The 17,488-nt window shown below is 37.4% G+C and overlaps 1 protein-coding gene across 2 annotated transcripts; it reads left to right on the forward strand.

Annotated features, from left to right (window-relative positions):
* The first annotated feature begins 3,607 nt into the window (after positions 1 to 3,607).
* Positions 3,608 to 17,100, forward strand: slc45a1 (solute carrier family 45 member 1). Of its 2 annotated transcripts, XM_084394781.1 has the most exons (10): positions 3,608 to 3,803; positions 4,388 to 4,821; positions 6,852 to 6,944; positions 7,132 to 7,356; positions 8,452 to 9,308; positions 9,383 to 9,536; positions 10,853 to 11,029; positions 11,126 to 11,331; positions 14,390 to 14,615; positions 16,710 to 17,100. In XM_084394781.1, the coding sequence occupies exons 2-10, from the start codon at positions 4,398 to 4,400 to the stop codon at positions 16,736 to 16,738; spliced, it is 2,391 nt and encodes a 796-aa protein (XP_084250907.1). In that variant the 5' UTR covers positions 3,608 to 3,803; positions 4,388 to 4,397; the 3' UTR covers positions 16,739 to 17,100. The 2 variants fall into 2 exon arrangements, with proteins under 2 accessions (XP_084250907.1, XP_084250906.1); XM_084394780.1 differs by lacking the exon at positions 16,710 to 17,100 and having other exon boundaries at positions 3,665 to 3,803; positions 14,390 to 14,776.
* Positions 17,101 to 17,488: the final 388 nt, after the last annotated feature.

Below are 17,488 nucleotides of genomic sequence, written 5' to 3' on the forward strand. Positions count from 1 at the left end.
GTTAACGCTGCTGTGAGGGTGTTTCTAATTGGCTACAGCTGACAGTAAAGTTTACTTCAGTTAAGTTAATCTTTCTCTCTTCTGACTGCCTTTATCAATCTCTCTCTCTATTCTTTTCCTCTTTTTAAAGTTGTGAAAACACATCATTGTGGAGTTTTTCTTTTGTTATTTGAGCAAATGGGAACACAATTTTTTTTAATGTTGTCTCTCATTCACCGCTATTGAAGTTTACCCAACTATGATGTCAATCTTGACATCTTGAAGGTCCATGTGGCTTTTAACCCCTTAAAAGCCCATCCACACCAACAATGATAACTATAAAGATAAATAAAGACAACTATAAAGATAACTATAAAGATAACAATAGCATCCACACCAGCGGACCATATTGTTCTGTTTATTCTAAGCGTGTCTGTCACTTTAAATGCTCGAGCTCCAAACAAGAAGATAGATTCTGATTGGCTGTCAATGTTTTTATCGTTCATCAGCTGGATAAAATCATTCCATTATCGTTATCGTTATAGCTGTGGTGTGAACTCAGCTATTCTTTAATATTGAGAAAGATTTTTAGGACTATATCTTTATTGTTATATTTATAGCTATTGTCTTTGGTGTGAACAGGCCTTAACTGTCACCCCTCTTTTTGAGAATAGATGTGAAAAATGCACTATCCAAACTTAAATGGTTGTAATTCAACCTTTCAACGTTGAGATATGGTTGAAAATACGCCTTGGACTGGTTTACGACGTGATTTCAACTAAGTAGTTTTGGCAGGACTGTTTGACTACGTGTTTTCAACTGATCATCTAAGATACCACATGTATTCAACTGATAATCTAATACAGGATAAGTCTGTTATATGCTAAAATAACGGAGAAAAACAAACTACCAAACCATGTTCATTATTATCTCAAATAAATTTAACGAGTTTTACATATTCCATCAAGACGTTGAAGATCGACCTGTTTTCAACGTTGAAAAGTCGTAATTAGACGTTGAAAATTTACGTCTATTCAACGTCTAATAGACATTTTGCTAGCTGGGTTGGAATATTATGGAATGCTATTTTAGTTTAAATTTACTCTAAATTAAATGTACTGAACTAAATATTTTTTATTCTATATAAAATATGTGTTTTACAAAATGTTCGCTCTAAAATTACGATAAAATCAAAGCCATATGTCCATCCAAGTTGTGTTCCAAATTTGAAGTTGATTTCACAAAAATTTAAAGGGGTGGTTGATTATGATTTCACTTTTCTAACTTTAGTTAGTGTGTAATGTTGCTGTTTGAGCATAAACAACATCTGCAAAGTTACAATGCTCAAAGTTCAAAGCAAAGGGAGATATTTGCTTTTAAAGAAATTGCTTTTATAAGGACTACAACAAACGGCTGGTAGAGACTACACGACATTCCTCCCGGGTTAGTGACATCACCAACCCTAAAATTTACATAAACCCCGCCCCCGGACCACGATTTATAGATTATCATGACAGAATATGCTAATCAATGACTAGAAAATAAATACACATAAGCTACATAAATTCATCAACTAACCATTCAGAAACGTCCTGTTGCTTCTACATGTTGTCACTTCTTCTTGAGTCTCTCCATCATTGTCTGAATCCGGTTTGAACATAAAAGGCTAAAAGTTTTTGAAATTTTCAGTGCATGTCTGTGTGAGTGCAAGCTGTTGAAGCTCCGCCCCCTGTGCCGGGAGCAGCAGCTCATTTGCATTTAAAGGAACAGACACAAAACGGTGCGTTTTTGCTCACCCTCAAAAATTGACAATTTTAACATGCTATATAAAAATATCTGTGGGGTATTTTGAGCTAAAACTTCACATACACACTCTGGGGACATCAAAGACTTTACATCTTGTGAAAAGGGTATTATACCACCCCTTTAAGTTCCTATGGATTTAGTTTAGGCACTGTACCATAAAAATAGCCACCAGGTATCACCCACATTCCAATGAATTTGTTAATGCATTCTCTTATAATAAATGAATACATTTATGTCCAAATATCACTTCTATACAAAATATGGAACCTTGAGACTCAGACCTTTCAGATGATATGTGTTTTGTCAAGATTAGAAAAGGTTTTGATTATAAAGTAGTTAAAAATTAATTTTGTAATATGAAACCTGCCGTGGATGAGCCTGCTAAAAGAAATTAGAGTATTGTTTCCATGGTAACATAACGTCCAATTTCAAAATGGCTTACACAGGATGAATTTTGAGTTTGTAAGCTTTCGAATGATACCTAATACATGATGATTACTAATATATGTAATATGAAAAAGGCGATAAATGTGGGACGGTAACAGTTAAAGGGATAGTTCACCCCAAAATGAAAATTCAGTCATCCTTTACTCACCCTCAAGTTGTTCCAAACCTATATGAATTTATTTTCTCTGCTGAACACACAAGAAGATATTTTAAACAATATGTGTGACCAAACAGTTGACAGCACCCATTGAATTCCATAGTATAGAAAAAAAATACTATGGAAGTCAATGGGGCCCATCAACTGTTTGAGTACTGACATTCTTTAAAATATCTTCTTTTGTGGGGGAGAGCGGGGCACAAAGTAACGCTTTTTTACTTTCTCAGTTTGTGTAAATCTACTTATGGTTCATTTTACATAAATTTCCCACATGTCTAGTACAATTATGTGGTTTTGTTTTATTAATACAGTATATACTTTTTTCTTGATATACCCCTAAAGAATGGAAGTGAAATGTGACAACATGCCCCAAAGGTGGGGTACTTTGTAACATGTGAGGGGCACATTGTAACATGACCATAATGACAGCTTAAAATGTTATCTGATCTAATAAAAAAAAAAACAAGACAAACTAAAATATTTTCTAAATAAAATACAATTATTAACTTTTTCATATAAAATAATGGCATTTTTTAATAATTAAATATAAACTCATTTTTGAGTTTTGACTACGAACACAGGGAAACACAGCTATACAACATAGTTCAAAACAAATAAATAATTAGTAATTTCTGAACATTGACTCTCAGTCTTTATTCACCTTTTTCTCATGTTTTCTCAATAGAATTAATAAAAGTATAGAATATAATAGCATATTTCTAATAGTTGTCACATTGTAACGCATTGTGACAACATGCCCCACCTGCACAACTGGGATTTAAACCCGGCTAGTGTTAGATTAAAGAACTATCTCAACTGTTAAATAACATATTGGATATTAAAATAATATCAGATTTGTCTAATTTTAAATAAACACAAAAAATAGAGATGAAAAATTTACTTAAGTAAGAAATGTACTTTTTTGCTATGGTTTAATAAATGTCTATGGATATCTTTTTTTTGGCGGCAACTACTAGTAAATACACCAAGTTTCGTCATGCTAGCATGTGTGGAAGTATTTAAAACAAGTGTGTTACAACTAGCCCCGCGTTACCCTGCTCAGCAACTTGAAACAACTTGAAAGTGAGTAGATGGTGGCAGAATTTTCATTTTTGGGTGAAGTCCCTTTAAGAGTTTGAAGTGTTTTAGACAGGTGTCAGTTTTCAGTTGATGCTGATGCTGCAGATTTGCGCGGGAGGGGCGATGCCGTGACGTCACGGGGGAGAGCCGAGCCTCAGCCGAGGAGAGATGAGAGAACAGGGGAAGACCGGAGGAGCACGATAAAAGCAGAGAAATGACTGCGCCAGAAAGGACGAAAGAGGAAGAAACGTTAAACAGCAGCTTCAACATGATTTGCCGTTCCGTCTGCTGTTTGCAAACCACCAGTAATGCATGAAGAGCATCCCGGATAAAGGTAATATCTCCATGTGCACGCCTCTCTCACAAAGAACAAACGAGTGGAGGAGTCGATTGTATAATCTTTACCTTGAAATCAAATGATTGGAGTGATTAATAGTGCACCACTTAAGTGCAGCTCCAAGCATCCTCTTTGTCATCCATTAGCCTATTAAACATTTCTATTAATCGAAGATCACGTGCTCTTTTTAGTCACGCCTGGTGCGCTTCTCAGAAGGCTGCCGTTACGCGTTTTGCTTCCTCAGCTATGAAGAGACCACATGTGCACTGCGCATCTTCACACTCTGGATCTGCGCATTGGTTGCAGTGCGTCGTGTGCACGAGGGAAGTGTCATATCTATATCACTGACCACCTTGAAGCAATGGCGCTTCATTCATCACAATACTTTTCTGCTGATTTGATGCACGAACCCCCTGTTGTGATGCTTTCCGCCATGGCTTTATGTAATTGTGCTGTTTATCTTGTCCTACCTCAATGTCACCATGACCTAAGAGCGCTCTGTGCATCTGAGAGCGGTGATGGATTGCTTTTCCATGTCTTTTGAAATTTGCATCAACGCTTCTATTTTTTCCCCCTTGCAGTGTGAGCAGAATGTCATCTCCTGGAATGGGCACCTCGAGCGACCCCCTGTTGTCCAGTCCTGTGGGGGGGAAGTTCGGGACTGCCCAGGATGGCACATGGAGACCCACTCTGTCCAAGACGTCCAGCTTCCCAGCGTCCACCACACGGCACCTCAGTCACAGAGCCAATAACTTCCAGAGGCACCCGAAGCGCCGGAAACTGATCAGACCGTCTCCTCCTCCGCCGCCGAACACCCCGTGTCCCCTGGAACAGCTCGACCTCAGCGAACTGCCTCCGAGACGCACTTTCCCCGAGCTTCTCTTCAATGGATCCATCTTGTTTGGTATCGAGTTCAGCTACGCGATGGAAACGGCGTATGTTACTCCTGTGCTACTTCAGATGGGGCTGCCCGACCAGTTCTACAGTCTTGTGTGGTTCATCAGTCCAATCTTAGGTAAGTAGATATTAAAGGCCCCCTGAAATCATCAGAATGTAAGTTTTTTAGCTTTTAGTATGAATATGTTAGCCTTAATGCTATGAATAAGCTGGTTTGTTCCAAAACAATGACAAAATTCACATTTAGGAGATATAAGCATTCAAAACTTACAGTCTCTCACTTCCGCTAAAATGGATAACGGATTTGTATGACATCATAGCGGACTTCAGCTTCTGTCCAATCAAATGCTCTCTAGAATCTAAAGCTCCGCCCCCTATGCTGTAAATACCACCTGGCCAAAGCGACCGCTCGAGTTTTATTTCGTTTTCCAACTGAACGTTGGTTAATAATGAAATGGAATTTATTCAAACCTCTATTATTGAATCCAACGGATCATCAGCGCTCGCTATTGGCTATTTGAAAAGGGGGAGGAGCCATTCAATATGTCCCGCCTTAGCTTCCTGTTTCAGTGGAAATTACGTCAACGCATCGTACAAAGCTGCGCGCTCCAAGGCACTTCAGTGGGCCTTTAAATGATGAATTCAAACAAATGATTCTGCTGCGGAATATAAAAGGAGACATTTTTGAATGTCCTCGCAGACTTTCGGCTGTAAAGCTTAAAAAATAAGGCAAATGATGAATGTTCCTGTAGATTAAACAGTAGATCATGCTGCGAACAACACCAGGTGTCATGGGTTCCATTCCCACAAATGTATAAATTAGTCACTGGTTAAAAAAAAGCATCTGCTAAATGCATAAATGTACATAAAAGTAGTATATTAAATTCAAATATTCATATTCAAAGGCCTCTGAAGCCATGTGATATCTTTGTATTAAAAAAAACAGACAGAAATTTAAGTCCAGTTGCATAAACAGCCACTGTGTTTAAAACTAATCGAGGGGTAATCAGTCTACTTTTATTTATGTGCGATCTTAAATAAAAAATTAAACGACTAACGTCTAACTTTAAATCTATGCTTGTGCAAGCAGTCTCAGATCATTGAGGTTCTTTCAAATACTGGATCAGTCAGATCTGTGAATGAATCATTCATAGAGAATATTCTACTACTTCGTTCACAAATCAGACTCAGAAATCTATACTTTTCTCCTGAACGTACACAAGCTAGAGCAGACGCCAAGTTTTCGGGTCTGTTCGTCGCACAAAGCGATTATATGCCTTTAGAAGAGCACATGGATTACTTTGTTAAAGCATTCACTTTCATTATATTGAAAAGAATGAGCTGGAAATCCTGAAAAGGAAAATATATATTTAACATGCAACATAGGCCTATTTTTTTAGCCACTTCTATTGCAGTTGCAGCCACCATTTAGTATTATCTACATAGTATTATAGTATTTATTAAGAGTTTAAATTGTCTTTTATTTTTATATGTGTAGTTTTTTCTTATGTGCTTTTGTCATTGTTAAAAATAATTATGTTAGCTTTAATTTATTTTTAGTTTAGTTTTTTTATTTGATTTAAAAAATAATTTCAGCTTCAGTAAATATTTATTTCAGTTAGCATGCCAAGGCATATTTTTATTTTTACTATATCATAGTATTTGTTCAACAAAAATAAAAAAATAAGTTTAAGTTTTTCATTTCATATTTATATTGCAACATATATATTTAACATGCAACATATTTTTTATTTTATTTTTTGCTGCTTCTGTGTTGCAATTGCAGCCAACATTTAGTATTATTGATATATTATTATAGTATTTATTAATATTTGTGTTTATTTTTATATTTTCAGGTTTTCATTTAAATTTAATTTTCCTAATTTTATTATGAGCTTTCTAATCTTTGTAATTTTATTACTTCAACTTATATTTTTATTTCAGCTTCAGTAAATATTTCAGTTAGTTTGCCAAGGCAACATTTCTTTTCCGTTTTTCATATATTTATATTGCAACATAAATATTTAGCATATACATTTTTATGACTGAGGTGCCCTTGAGCAAGACACCTAACCCCCAGCTCTTATTAACTGGCCTCTGTTACATATAGCTATACCAGTTTTTTTGATTGTCTTTTATGATTGTCAGGATTCCTACTGCAACCAATTCTTGGAGCTTGGAGTGACCGATGTACGTCTCGCTTTGGCCGCAGGAGACCTTTTATTTTTGCCCTGGCGATAGGTAAGCAGGTCTGAATTTAGCTATTGCAAACTTCACTAATTGCTCAAATCAAGCATCTATTTCTCTCTTTTTCTGTTTAGAACCCTTTGCATTTTAATATGTGGCAATGAAACTACAGTTTTTGGGTGAACTTGCATTCTTATTTAGAGAAGTTGGTCGTAATGTTGTTCTGTGGTTGTGTTTGTAGGGGCTCTGCTGGGTCTAACACTGGTGCTGAATGGACGGGACATCGGCTCAGCGCTGGCGGACACAACCCTGGATCACAAGTGGGGCATCGTGCTGACGGTGTGTGGTGTGGTTCTGATGGACTTCAGCGCGGACTCAGCTGACAACCCCAGTCATGCGTACATGATGGATGTGTGTAGCCCAGAGGACCAAGACCGAGGCCTAAATATACACGCTCTTCTGGCAGGTTAGAGGAAAACGTTGAGATTATGGCGAATTATTCATTTAAAGCATTTTTTTCTCTTTTTCTCAAACCAATATAATTAGTCATATTTATATACTGCTATAGTATTTATGGCATTTATTTTTATTTTTGGCTTGATATTTTTACATTTATATTTTAATTGTAGTTTAAGTCTTAGTAATTGTATTATGTGCTTTTGTCATTTTTAACAAAGTTGTATATGCCTTGTTTATTTTGGCTAATTTGACTATGTTTTCATTTACCTGTAAAAGTATAGTTCTCCCAGGTTCATTTAACACATGGTCCCATAATTTAAATAATTTCCTTGAAAATCTGTACTATTTAAATATTAATATAGTGTTTATTAATATTGTGAATTAGCTTTTATGTTCAGTTTAATTGTAGTTTTATTTTTAGTAACTTTGATATGTGTTTTTGTCATTTTATTAGTTTTTTAAATACTTCTATTTAGCTTTAATTTATTTTTATACCAATAATTTATTTTTTGTAATTTTAGTACTTCAACCATAACTTATTTATTACTTCACTTAGTTCATTTTTATTATGGTTTCAGTTACTTATAAAATATAATTCTCTCAGTCTCATACTATAGTATTTAATATCGTGAATTTCCTTTTATTTTTATATTTTTAATTTTAGTTTAAGTCGTCATTTTGTTATGTGCTTTTGTCATTTTTATAAGTTTTATTTAGTTTTATTTAGTTTAGTTTGTTTAAAACTTATTTCAGTAAGTTGTGAAGGCAACATTTCTCATGTTTGTTTAAGTTTTTCATCTAACATTTATATAATTTTTGGTTACACTTTATTTTAAGGTGTCATTGTTACAGTGTAATTATATATTTAAGTATTGAGTCATATTAATTAGCATATACTTAGCATATACTTATACATACCGTATATAGGGTAGGATTAGGATTTGGTTGAGGGTTAGTTGCATGTAATTATGCATAATTTACATTTGTGTTACATTTTATTTTAGCTTCATTTCAATTACACAAAATGATTTGCACAGTTTTAGTTTTATTTAACAATAACAGCACTGAATCACATAACTATTGCATCTTTCATTTACCTCAGGCCTTGGAGGCGGCTTTGGTTACATTGTGGGAGGCATTAACTGGGACAAGACTGAGTTCGGAAGGTCAATAGGTGGCCAGCTCCGGGTCATATACCTGTTCACCAGCATCACCCTCGCCGCCACCACGGCCATGACCCTCACGAGTATTCCTGAGCGAACTCTCCCCAAATCCCAGCCTCAAACCAGAAGCGGCCAAAACCTGAAGAGCCCCAACCTCCCTCTTCCGCCCTCCCCCCCGCCTCCTCCTGGAGCTGCTGTCGAGCAGGACGAAGAGGACGAAGAAGAAGCCCTGTATAACAGCCAGTTCTCCAATTACCGCTACCAGGATCCACTGGGTCGCTCGAACAGCGCTAACGCACGCCTCTACGCAGGCCTCACCAGCCCCATCTCCCCTCTCAGTCCTCTGACCCCCAAATACGGCAGCTTCATCAGTCGGGACAACTCGCTCACGGGCATTAATGAGTTCGCGTCCTCCTTAGGCACCTCCTACATAGACCGAGTATTGATCGAATGCTACACGGGACAGCAGACACCTCAGCCATTAGAGCCAGAGCCGCCGGGAGAAACGCCCCCTCCTCAAGGGCAGAGTGAGACACCGGGTGCAAATGAAGTTTCACAGCAAAACACACACTCACAGCCTAACGGAGAGTTGCAGGCGAGTGAAGCGTTGCAAGCGAATGAGCCAAATCAAGCCATTGAACCCGCGGAGCCCAATGAGGCGTCGGGGTCACAGAGAGGCAGTTCCTCAGGGATACTGAAGCGTCCTCAGAGTCTGGCCTTAATAGAGGACCCGATCATGACTCAAAGCGGTGGCTTGGACAACGGTCGTAGACGCACGGTCACTTTCAGTCAACAGGTCAGTGGTTTGACTGTGCATATTGCATGTATGCAACTTGGCATTGAACTTTTGCATGTTTATCTTTTCCCAAGGTGGCGAATATACTGCTGAATGGCATGCGCTATGACAGTGACCTCAGTGGCAGCCATGAAGGAGCAGACTCTGAGATGTCAATCCTGCTGCTCTGTACCGCCATCTGCAGGATGCCTCCATGTTTACGAAGCCTGTGCACCAACCATTTCCTGGGTACTATGGGTTTTGAATCTCATTAGCCATTATTAAATATGTCTGAGGCTCATATTTTATATGCATTTTTTTATATATATATAATTAGCATTGACTTTAAGATTTTGATAACAGACTAAAGTGTTAGCACAGACCTATAGCTGATTAAATATTGGAATTTTTTTGCACTGATTTGGGAGGGAAATCTGCTGAATTTAGCTTTGCAATTGTTAATTAAAAACTAAAATATTAGTAATAAATGACACTGTGAAATAAAAAAATAAATAAAATATTTTTTGATGTACAATAAAAGTTAATTGAAATAAAGCTGAAATGAAATTTAAATATATGATGAAAAACCTTGCAATTAGATTAAAAAAAAAAGCAATATTTCCTTGAAAAAAAAAAACAAGTTTAAGTTAAAGTACTAAAACTACTAAACCTAAAACTGAAATAAAAATGGATTAAAGTGAAATATAAATATTTCAACAAAAAACTAATAAATAAAAAGACTAATAATAAATTAATAAATTAAAATAAATGTAAATATAAAGTATATCTTTTTATTTAATATAATATATTTATTTAAAAAATAATATATATATATAATGCAAAATTATCAATAAATACTGTTAGAGTGTAGCCTGGCTAATGTCAGACCAAGTCTCATTGAGACTTGGTCTGGGAACTACGTGCGCATTTTCTCGTATTTGAGGCGTGGTTTACGAATGCCCAGAGCCGTTTATTGGGCGCTATGAATGTCTATCAAATGCGCCTGTATGTAGCTCATAGCCAATCGCTTCAATTATACCAGATGACGTATGTAGAGTGAGAGAAATTCGACGAGGAAAAAGACGATGGGTCAAAGATTTATTTGTACACGATGGCGTTTAGCGAATATTACAGTTTGTGCAAGATAAACATGAGGGTAGAAGGTAACGTCGAGTCTGATATAAACAAACTGCTTCGGTGTCGTCATCATCTTGCTGCTCCCTCCCCGTTCTGTGATTGGTTCCCTTTTTCAGGGGAAAAATTGTCCCATGGTGTCCAGACTGCCATAGCAGCGTGAATAGAATCGCGCTGAGCAAGGCAGTATGGGGAAACCCAGGCTAGTTAGAGTGGATAAAAAATGCTAAAATAACACTGATTTTAGGGAATGGATTTCAATATGGTTAGATGTAATAAATGGATCTGGGAGTGCTATACATTTATAGGTAATCATTTTAAAAACACAAAGGCCCCAGGACTTTGTGAGGTTTTTTTGAGTGTTTTTAAAAGTGTTCATGTGCAACTATTTCATCTTCCATCATCAACCTGGACTAAAACATGATCCTTAGGTTGGCTGTCGTTTGAGGGGATGCTGCTCTTCTACACTGACTTCATGGGGGAGGTTGTGTTTGGCGGAGACCCAAAGGCGCACCACGATTCAGAGGAGTACAAGCGCTACAACTCTGGCGTCACCATGGGCTGCTGGGGGATGTGCATCTATGCATTCAGTGCTGCTTTTTATTCAGGTTGGTGAAAGTGAGAGTGATTCTGTACAACTTGACCATGCACAAAGACTAGTGTGTATTAGCATCCCTTTCTTTTTTCCTCTTTTCCTCTTGCAGCCATTCTGGAGAAGCTGGAGGAGCGCTTCTCACTGCGTTCGCTGTATTTCTTTGCCTATCTGGCCTTTGGTTTGGGCACAGGACTGGCCACGCTCTCCACGAACCTGTACGTGCTGCTGTCTCTCTGCGTCACCTACGGAGTGCTCTTCTCTTCTCTCTGTACGCTGCCTTACTCTCTGCTCTGTGAATATTACCAGAGCCCGCAGGTGAGAGGAAGTTCATCTGCGACACAGAAACACACTTTAAAGCAACACTATGTAAAAAATTTTACCTTAAAGGATAATTCCGGTATTTAGCACTTTGAGTCTCTTTTCTGGTTTGTTTTGGATGAGCTAGAGTGGTGGACACAGAAATGTTGACGATGGGTCCTGTCTCGACTTTTTGACTGGTTTAGAATCGCCTTTGACCGCTTCAGAGCGGCTGGCTACGGGCATGCACGAACATGTCCTTAAAACAACCCTTAACGTTCGTTTTCAAAACTGTGCAACTCACCGAGTGGTTAGTGGTGTTCGTTGATGTTCCAAAACAAGTAGCCTAGCGAAATACAGTTTCTGTCGTGTTTTATTTGGCATTTTGTAAAATCCCATTGATTTCTGTTGGAGGACTCATTGCTCGTTGATATTACTGCGCTTCAGACTCAAATATCGAGCGGAAGTTTATACGCGGTTGTGAGGTATCTGAAAAAATAGTTCCACTATAGCAAATAACACGGATTGAAATCATACATTGCGCCGATATATTTGTTTTTAATCATCAACGAACACCACTAACCACTCGGTGAGTTGCACAGTTTTAAAAACGAACGTTAAGGGTTGTTTTAAGGACATGTTCGTGCATGCCCATAGCCAGCCACTCTGAAGCGGTCAAAGGCGATTCTAAACGAGTCAGAAAGTCGAGACAGGACCCATCGTCAACATTTCTGTGTCCACCACTCTAGCTCATCCAAAACAAACCAGAAAAGAGACTCAAAGTGCTAAATACCGGAACTATCCTTTAAAATAATGTTTCCAAAATCGTTTCAGTGGTTCAAGTCGTAACAGGGTGAAAGGCACTTCTGCCTCCGCTTTGCAGCCCTATATCTGCTATAACCACACTATGTAAGATTGCCAGATCGGGTCGCGTTTCTGTAGTTCTAATGAGACATAAGAAAACTACAAATTTGACTAGCTTTACGGCAAGCGTTACAATAGTCATTATTTTGTTTTTCTTCGTTTCTGATGTCACAATACATCATACTTTCATAAAATCATGCAACATACTCTACCTTGTCTGTGGACATCGTTCATTCCAAAGCCGGTGCTGGATAAACAGCGGGCGTGCGTTTGACAGTAGGCTAAATGAATTACGACAGCGGTAATGGACAATTCTGCTTCCAACCTGTAGGGGGACCGCAGAGGAAAAGTTCCGTAGTGTTGCTTTAATTAGATGTTTAAAAAACACACACAAAGGCCTGGGGCCAGTAGCATAAACATAGCCGCTAAGTTAAAACTGTGTCTTAAGAACTAGTCTGACCAACTAGAGGCTAATCAGTCTTTTCAGTTTCAAATTAGACCAAAGTGACACTTTATTTTAAGGTGATGTAGTTATACATGTACTTACTATAGTAATAACAGTAAATTATTCATAATCACACAAGTACCTAACACTAAACCAAACCCTGACTCTAACAGTAACTCTATAGTAATTACATGCAGTTAATTAATATTACTCAGTTCGGTTACACTTTATTTTTAAGGTGTCATTGTTACAGTGTAATTATACATTTAAGTACTGAGTAATATTAGGCAACTACATGTACTTACTATAGGGTTAGGGTCGGATTATGATTTGGTTGAGGGTTATTTATGCATAATTTACTGTTATTACTATGGTAAGTACATATGTAACAAGGACACTGTAAAATAAAGTGTTACCATCAGTTCTTATTAGAGTAAGGACCTTAAAATAAAGTGTAACCAAAAGTTGAAGAACCAGTCTTGAAGAAAAAAGTGTGACTAACTTGTAAGACTAGTCTAAGAAGTTTATGCAACTGGTTTCACAGACTGGTTTTAGATTAAGCCAGGATTAGGTTTTAGTTAAATTAGGATATTAAGTAGCTTTTATAAACGTGCATTTAATGAGACATCACAATCATGAGACAAAACAATGGCAGTGACAAATTTTAAGATATAAGAGTGCAAGTTGCCTTCAGTTAAAACAGCTCAAACATGCATTTAAGTCTGGCTGTTAAGCCTCGTTTGTGCAACCAAAATTGTGTTTATGGGAATGCATTTGCAATTGAAGTCTATGGTGAACGGTATCAGTATAAAATTGAAATACGCATTATTTTGAAAGTATAGCATCAAGTTGCAACATTATGAGACTAGTGACAAAATTGCTGTCTGTGCAAAATTATATAGAATCTTATTAAAAGTGTAACTTTTAGACAATATGCACAAGGATACCAAATAGTGATATAATAGGGAAAATAGGGATATAACTCAACTATTTGCAGTAATATTTTGGCAACATATGAAATTAAAAATGTTATACATCTGTACAGCTCAAACAGCACACGTAAGAAATACCGTGAGAGCCTTATCAGTATAAACATTAAAATACACACGATTTCAAAAGTACAGCATCAAGATGACGCATTATTTGTGTTAACATGAGACTAGTGACCAAATTGCTTACTAACCTTGTTTGTGCAAACCGATATAGAATCGTTAGATTTCTTTCACGACTATAAATACTAGGGATATAACATAACTATTTGTAATAATATGTTTTCAACACATAAAACGAAGATTTGATACAACTTTACAGCTCATGGGAGAGTTATTGTAAGTGCTTTAACACACATTTCTACTCTCTGTAATCTTTCGCCCCATAGACTCCATTGTAAGTACAATACAGAAGATGCTTTTTTTTTCTTTGTTTTCACTAATCGAGGGACCCAAAGTTAAAGTTTGAGGTTTGAGGGGAGTGGTTAAGCGTTTTCAACCCAAGCTGTCAAACTTACGTCAAGTAACTGTTCAGATTTTGATTAAAGATTACCACGACAATTTTTTTTCTGTGTATTAACTTGCACGGATTCATTGTGCACTGCAAGACAATATGCGCTAACAAAGTAAAAAGGGTCAATTTTGATTTCATGACGACTTTAATGTGGAGTTTACCTTGTATTAAACTTCTCAAAGTTGCAGTACTAAATGTTTTCATCTGTGTGAGTGCAGACAGTGTGACTTCAGTTGTGATCGATCTCACGTGTTGTTCTCGCAGTTCTGTGGCTCATCCGAGGACGGGACCAGGCGAGGTATGGGGGTGGACATCTCCCTGCTCAGCTGCCAGTACTTCCTGGCTCAAATCCTGGTTTCCGTGGCGATGGGCCCTCTGACATCACTGGTGGGCGGGGCCCAGGGCGTGATGTACTTTTCGAGTCTGATGTCATTTGTGGGGTGCCTGTACTCCTCACTGTGTGTGGTGTACCATCTGCCAGCACCCGAGGGTGAGCCTCCCCAGAGTGAGACCCAGCCACTCCTGGTGCACATTTAGATCCGCTCTCTCACACCGGGTCCAAAATTAACACTCCCATCAGCACCACACGAGTTACCAGCTCTCTTGATTTGCAACATAACGTAAATCATGATGTAAGAACGCTCTTTGATATCCAAGAATCAAAGCAAAGAAATTCTAGCAGCTCCTCTAAATAAAAGATCAAGGGCTGTTGTGGATCTTCAAACGACTTTTAGGGTAAACGTGGAAAACTTCGACAGATGTTTATAGGAAGCCAAAGGTTTTTTCTTTATTGACAAACCTACAAATTTCACCAAAACAAACAGAACCATGGTGTTTTTGTAACAATTTTCATATATGACACAAATATGTAAGGGATAATCTTTTTCTTTTTTTTTTTTAAGTACAAAAAATATACATACATTAGGGTCCTTCAGTCTGAGATCACATTGAAGTTGTTGTTTTTTCTCACATAAAAATAAAGAATAAGTATTATTGAATATTTCTAATTTCTAGGTGTTCAAATTATTTTGAAAAATATGATCATCTGGTTTTGTTTCAAATCATATGGAAGTCCATTACCGCCACATAAGAAAATAAAGTAATGCTCTGTCTGGTAAATCAGTTGAGATAAAAAAAATTAAATGATGACATAAAAAGTCAAAATTATGACATCATTTCGACAAAACAGTCGAAATTATGTGATGAAAAGTCACAATGATGACTTAAAAAGTCGAAATTATGACATAAACAGTCGAAATCATACCGACATACTGAACAAAAGTGTCGTCGTAATTAGGATAAAAAATTTTACAAAATTGCCAGTCGAAATTATGACATTATCAGTAAAGTTGAAATTGTGACAAAAAGTAAAAATTATGACAAAAAGGGGAAAAAAATACATACCGAGTCGAAATTATGACTTAAAAAAATCGTAATTATTACATGCCACAATTTTGACTTTTTATGTCATAACTTCGATTTAGTATGTCAAAATTTCGACTTTTCATCTCATTATTATTATAATTTACCAAAGCATGATTTTTTTTTTTTTTCTTATGTGGCGTAAATGGGCTTCCATGAAATAATCTAAAGCGCTGATGTCATGCAAATAAACCAAACCAAAGTTTACTGAGAGAAATATTTCAAGTAAATATCACTCAAATTTAGCTAACTGTTTTAAATTAGAAAAGATTTTTGGACTTTTGGACCCACTGTTGTATATACATTGTGCAGAAGTGGTCAACAGCCGTTGGCAAACATGGTAAAAAGTTAATTTTGGACCCCGTCGACACAAACGAACAGCTCAGACTCTTTGCGCTTGCTCACTTTACGCCTCACGAACGCAGTGCTGGAGATGTGAGAGAGGGGAAAAAAAGAGCGATTTTGACTATGCATCTCACTCAGATCTCTTAACGCAAGCATGCTGCGACGGTGACTGCATGACGGCGAGCTTGAGTAGTGTGTGTGTATGAGAGAAAGTGTGTTTGTGAACATGTGATGCCTGACTACTTTCATCTGGCTTGTACATATATCAAATGTTTGTTTGTTTTTTTATAAAGGAGGAAGCCAAAGCTCTCTTTATATTGTTTTTGGTCAGCTAATTGTTAAAGCTCATTGCTTTTAATAAAAGTAAACCCCTCTCACATGTCCAAAGCAAATGTATCCTGTCCACATGAACTTTGAAGATGTTCGGTTTGTTTGCATGTAAAGCCGCATTGATGCCTTACTGTAGGCCTCTGTTTCGAACTGTACGACAGTAAAACAGAGAATGTGTGTGTCTATTGGTTATTGGTTTGCATATACTGTTTTTAAAGTGATTAGGCTCATCATTTAGGCTACCTACTACACGCATCCTTACACACGTGTTATGAGTAGCAATATTCCTTTCGCATGTTCGCCATACTGTAACATGGCTCGTAGCTTGACACTGGTGGACGCTCCAATGACATATTTATAAGAAAAACATAAATGACGTATTTATGGTTCCCCCTACTGAGCCATGTCATGGAACGCACGCTCTCATGCCTGCTTTCCTGTGGTCTGGCGTGATCGTTGTAATGACCGTCGTTCTTGTCATTATCAGGCAGAGCGGACGTTGAGGCCGAGGCGTGAGTGATCGGAAACAGGCCCTGTGTGGAAGAACAAGACAAATGTATTGTTTGGTGACTACAACAAATCCGGACTCTCTCCACCAGAGCGCTCGGAGATGTGCGCCTGTATTGCCAAGCATCTTTTTAATGTTTTGTCTGTTTTGCTTTGCAATACACGCGACACTTAAAAAAAAGAAAGAAACTCATGTTCACCAGGTAGCAAGCAAATCAAGAAGCGACGAATAAAGAACTGAACGAGATGACATTTTTTTTTTGCCTAATCTACACAAGCATGTACAGAATATGGTCTCTTCCTTTAACGAAATGATGTAAATAAGTGGCACTGTACAGGTAAATGCTCTGAGAATTAAAACTGTCACAGGACGAAGGTTTTGTGCTGCAGATGTCTGGTGTAGTTTCTAGTAAAAACATGTTTAAGGCTTTAACCAGCAGGGGGCGCTGCAGGATCAAACCAGCTCGAACCAATGAAAATCCTAGTATTTAGTCTTCTTTGTGTGACTTTTAGATTTCAGCAGTCAGAGTCAATCCTCTTTCAAATACTTGGTGTGTGTTCAATCTCGTTTTAAGCGACTCGCGAAATGTTTTGCAACGCCAAAAAAGACCCAAGAGGCACTCGTTTTTTTTTTTTTTTAAAAAGACAAGACTGTTTTTTTTATTTATTTATAATCCTGAACCAAACTATACAAAGCAGTGGTCAAAAAAAAAAAGCAACCAAAACACAATAATAAAAAAAGGTTTTGCTTGAAGGACT

Source organism: Rutilus rutilus (genome assembly GCF_951802725.1).
Source record: "Rutilus rutilus genome assembly, chromosome: 22".
Lineage (NCBI taxonomy): Eukaryota > Metazoa > Chordata > Actinopteri > Cypriniformes > Leuciscidae > Rutilus > Rutilus rutilus.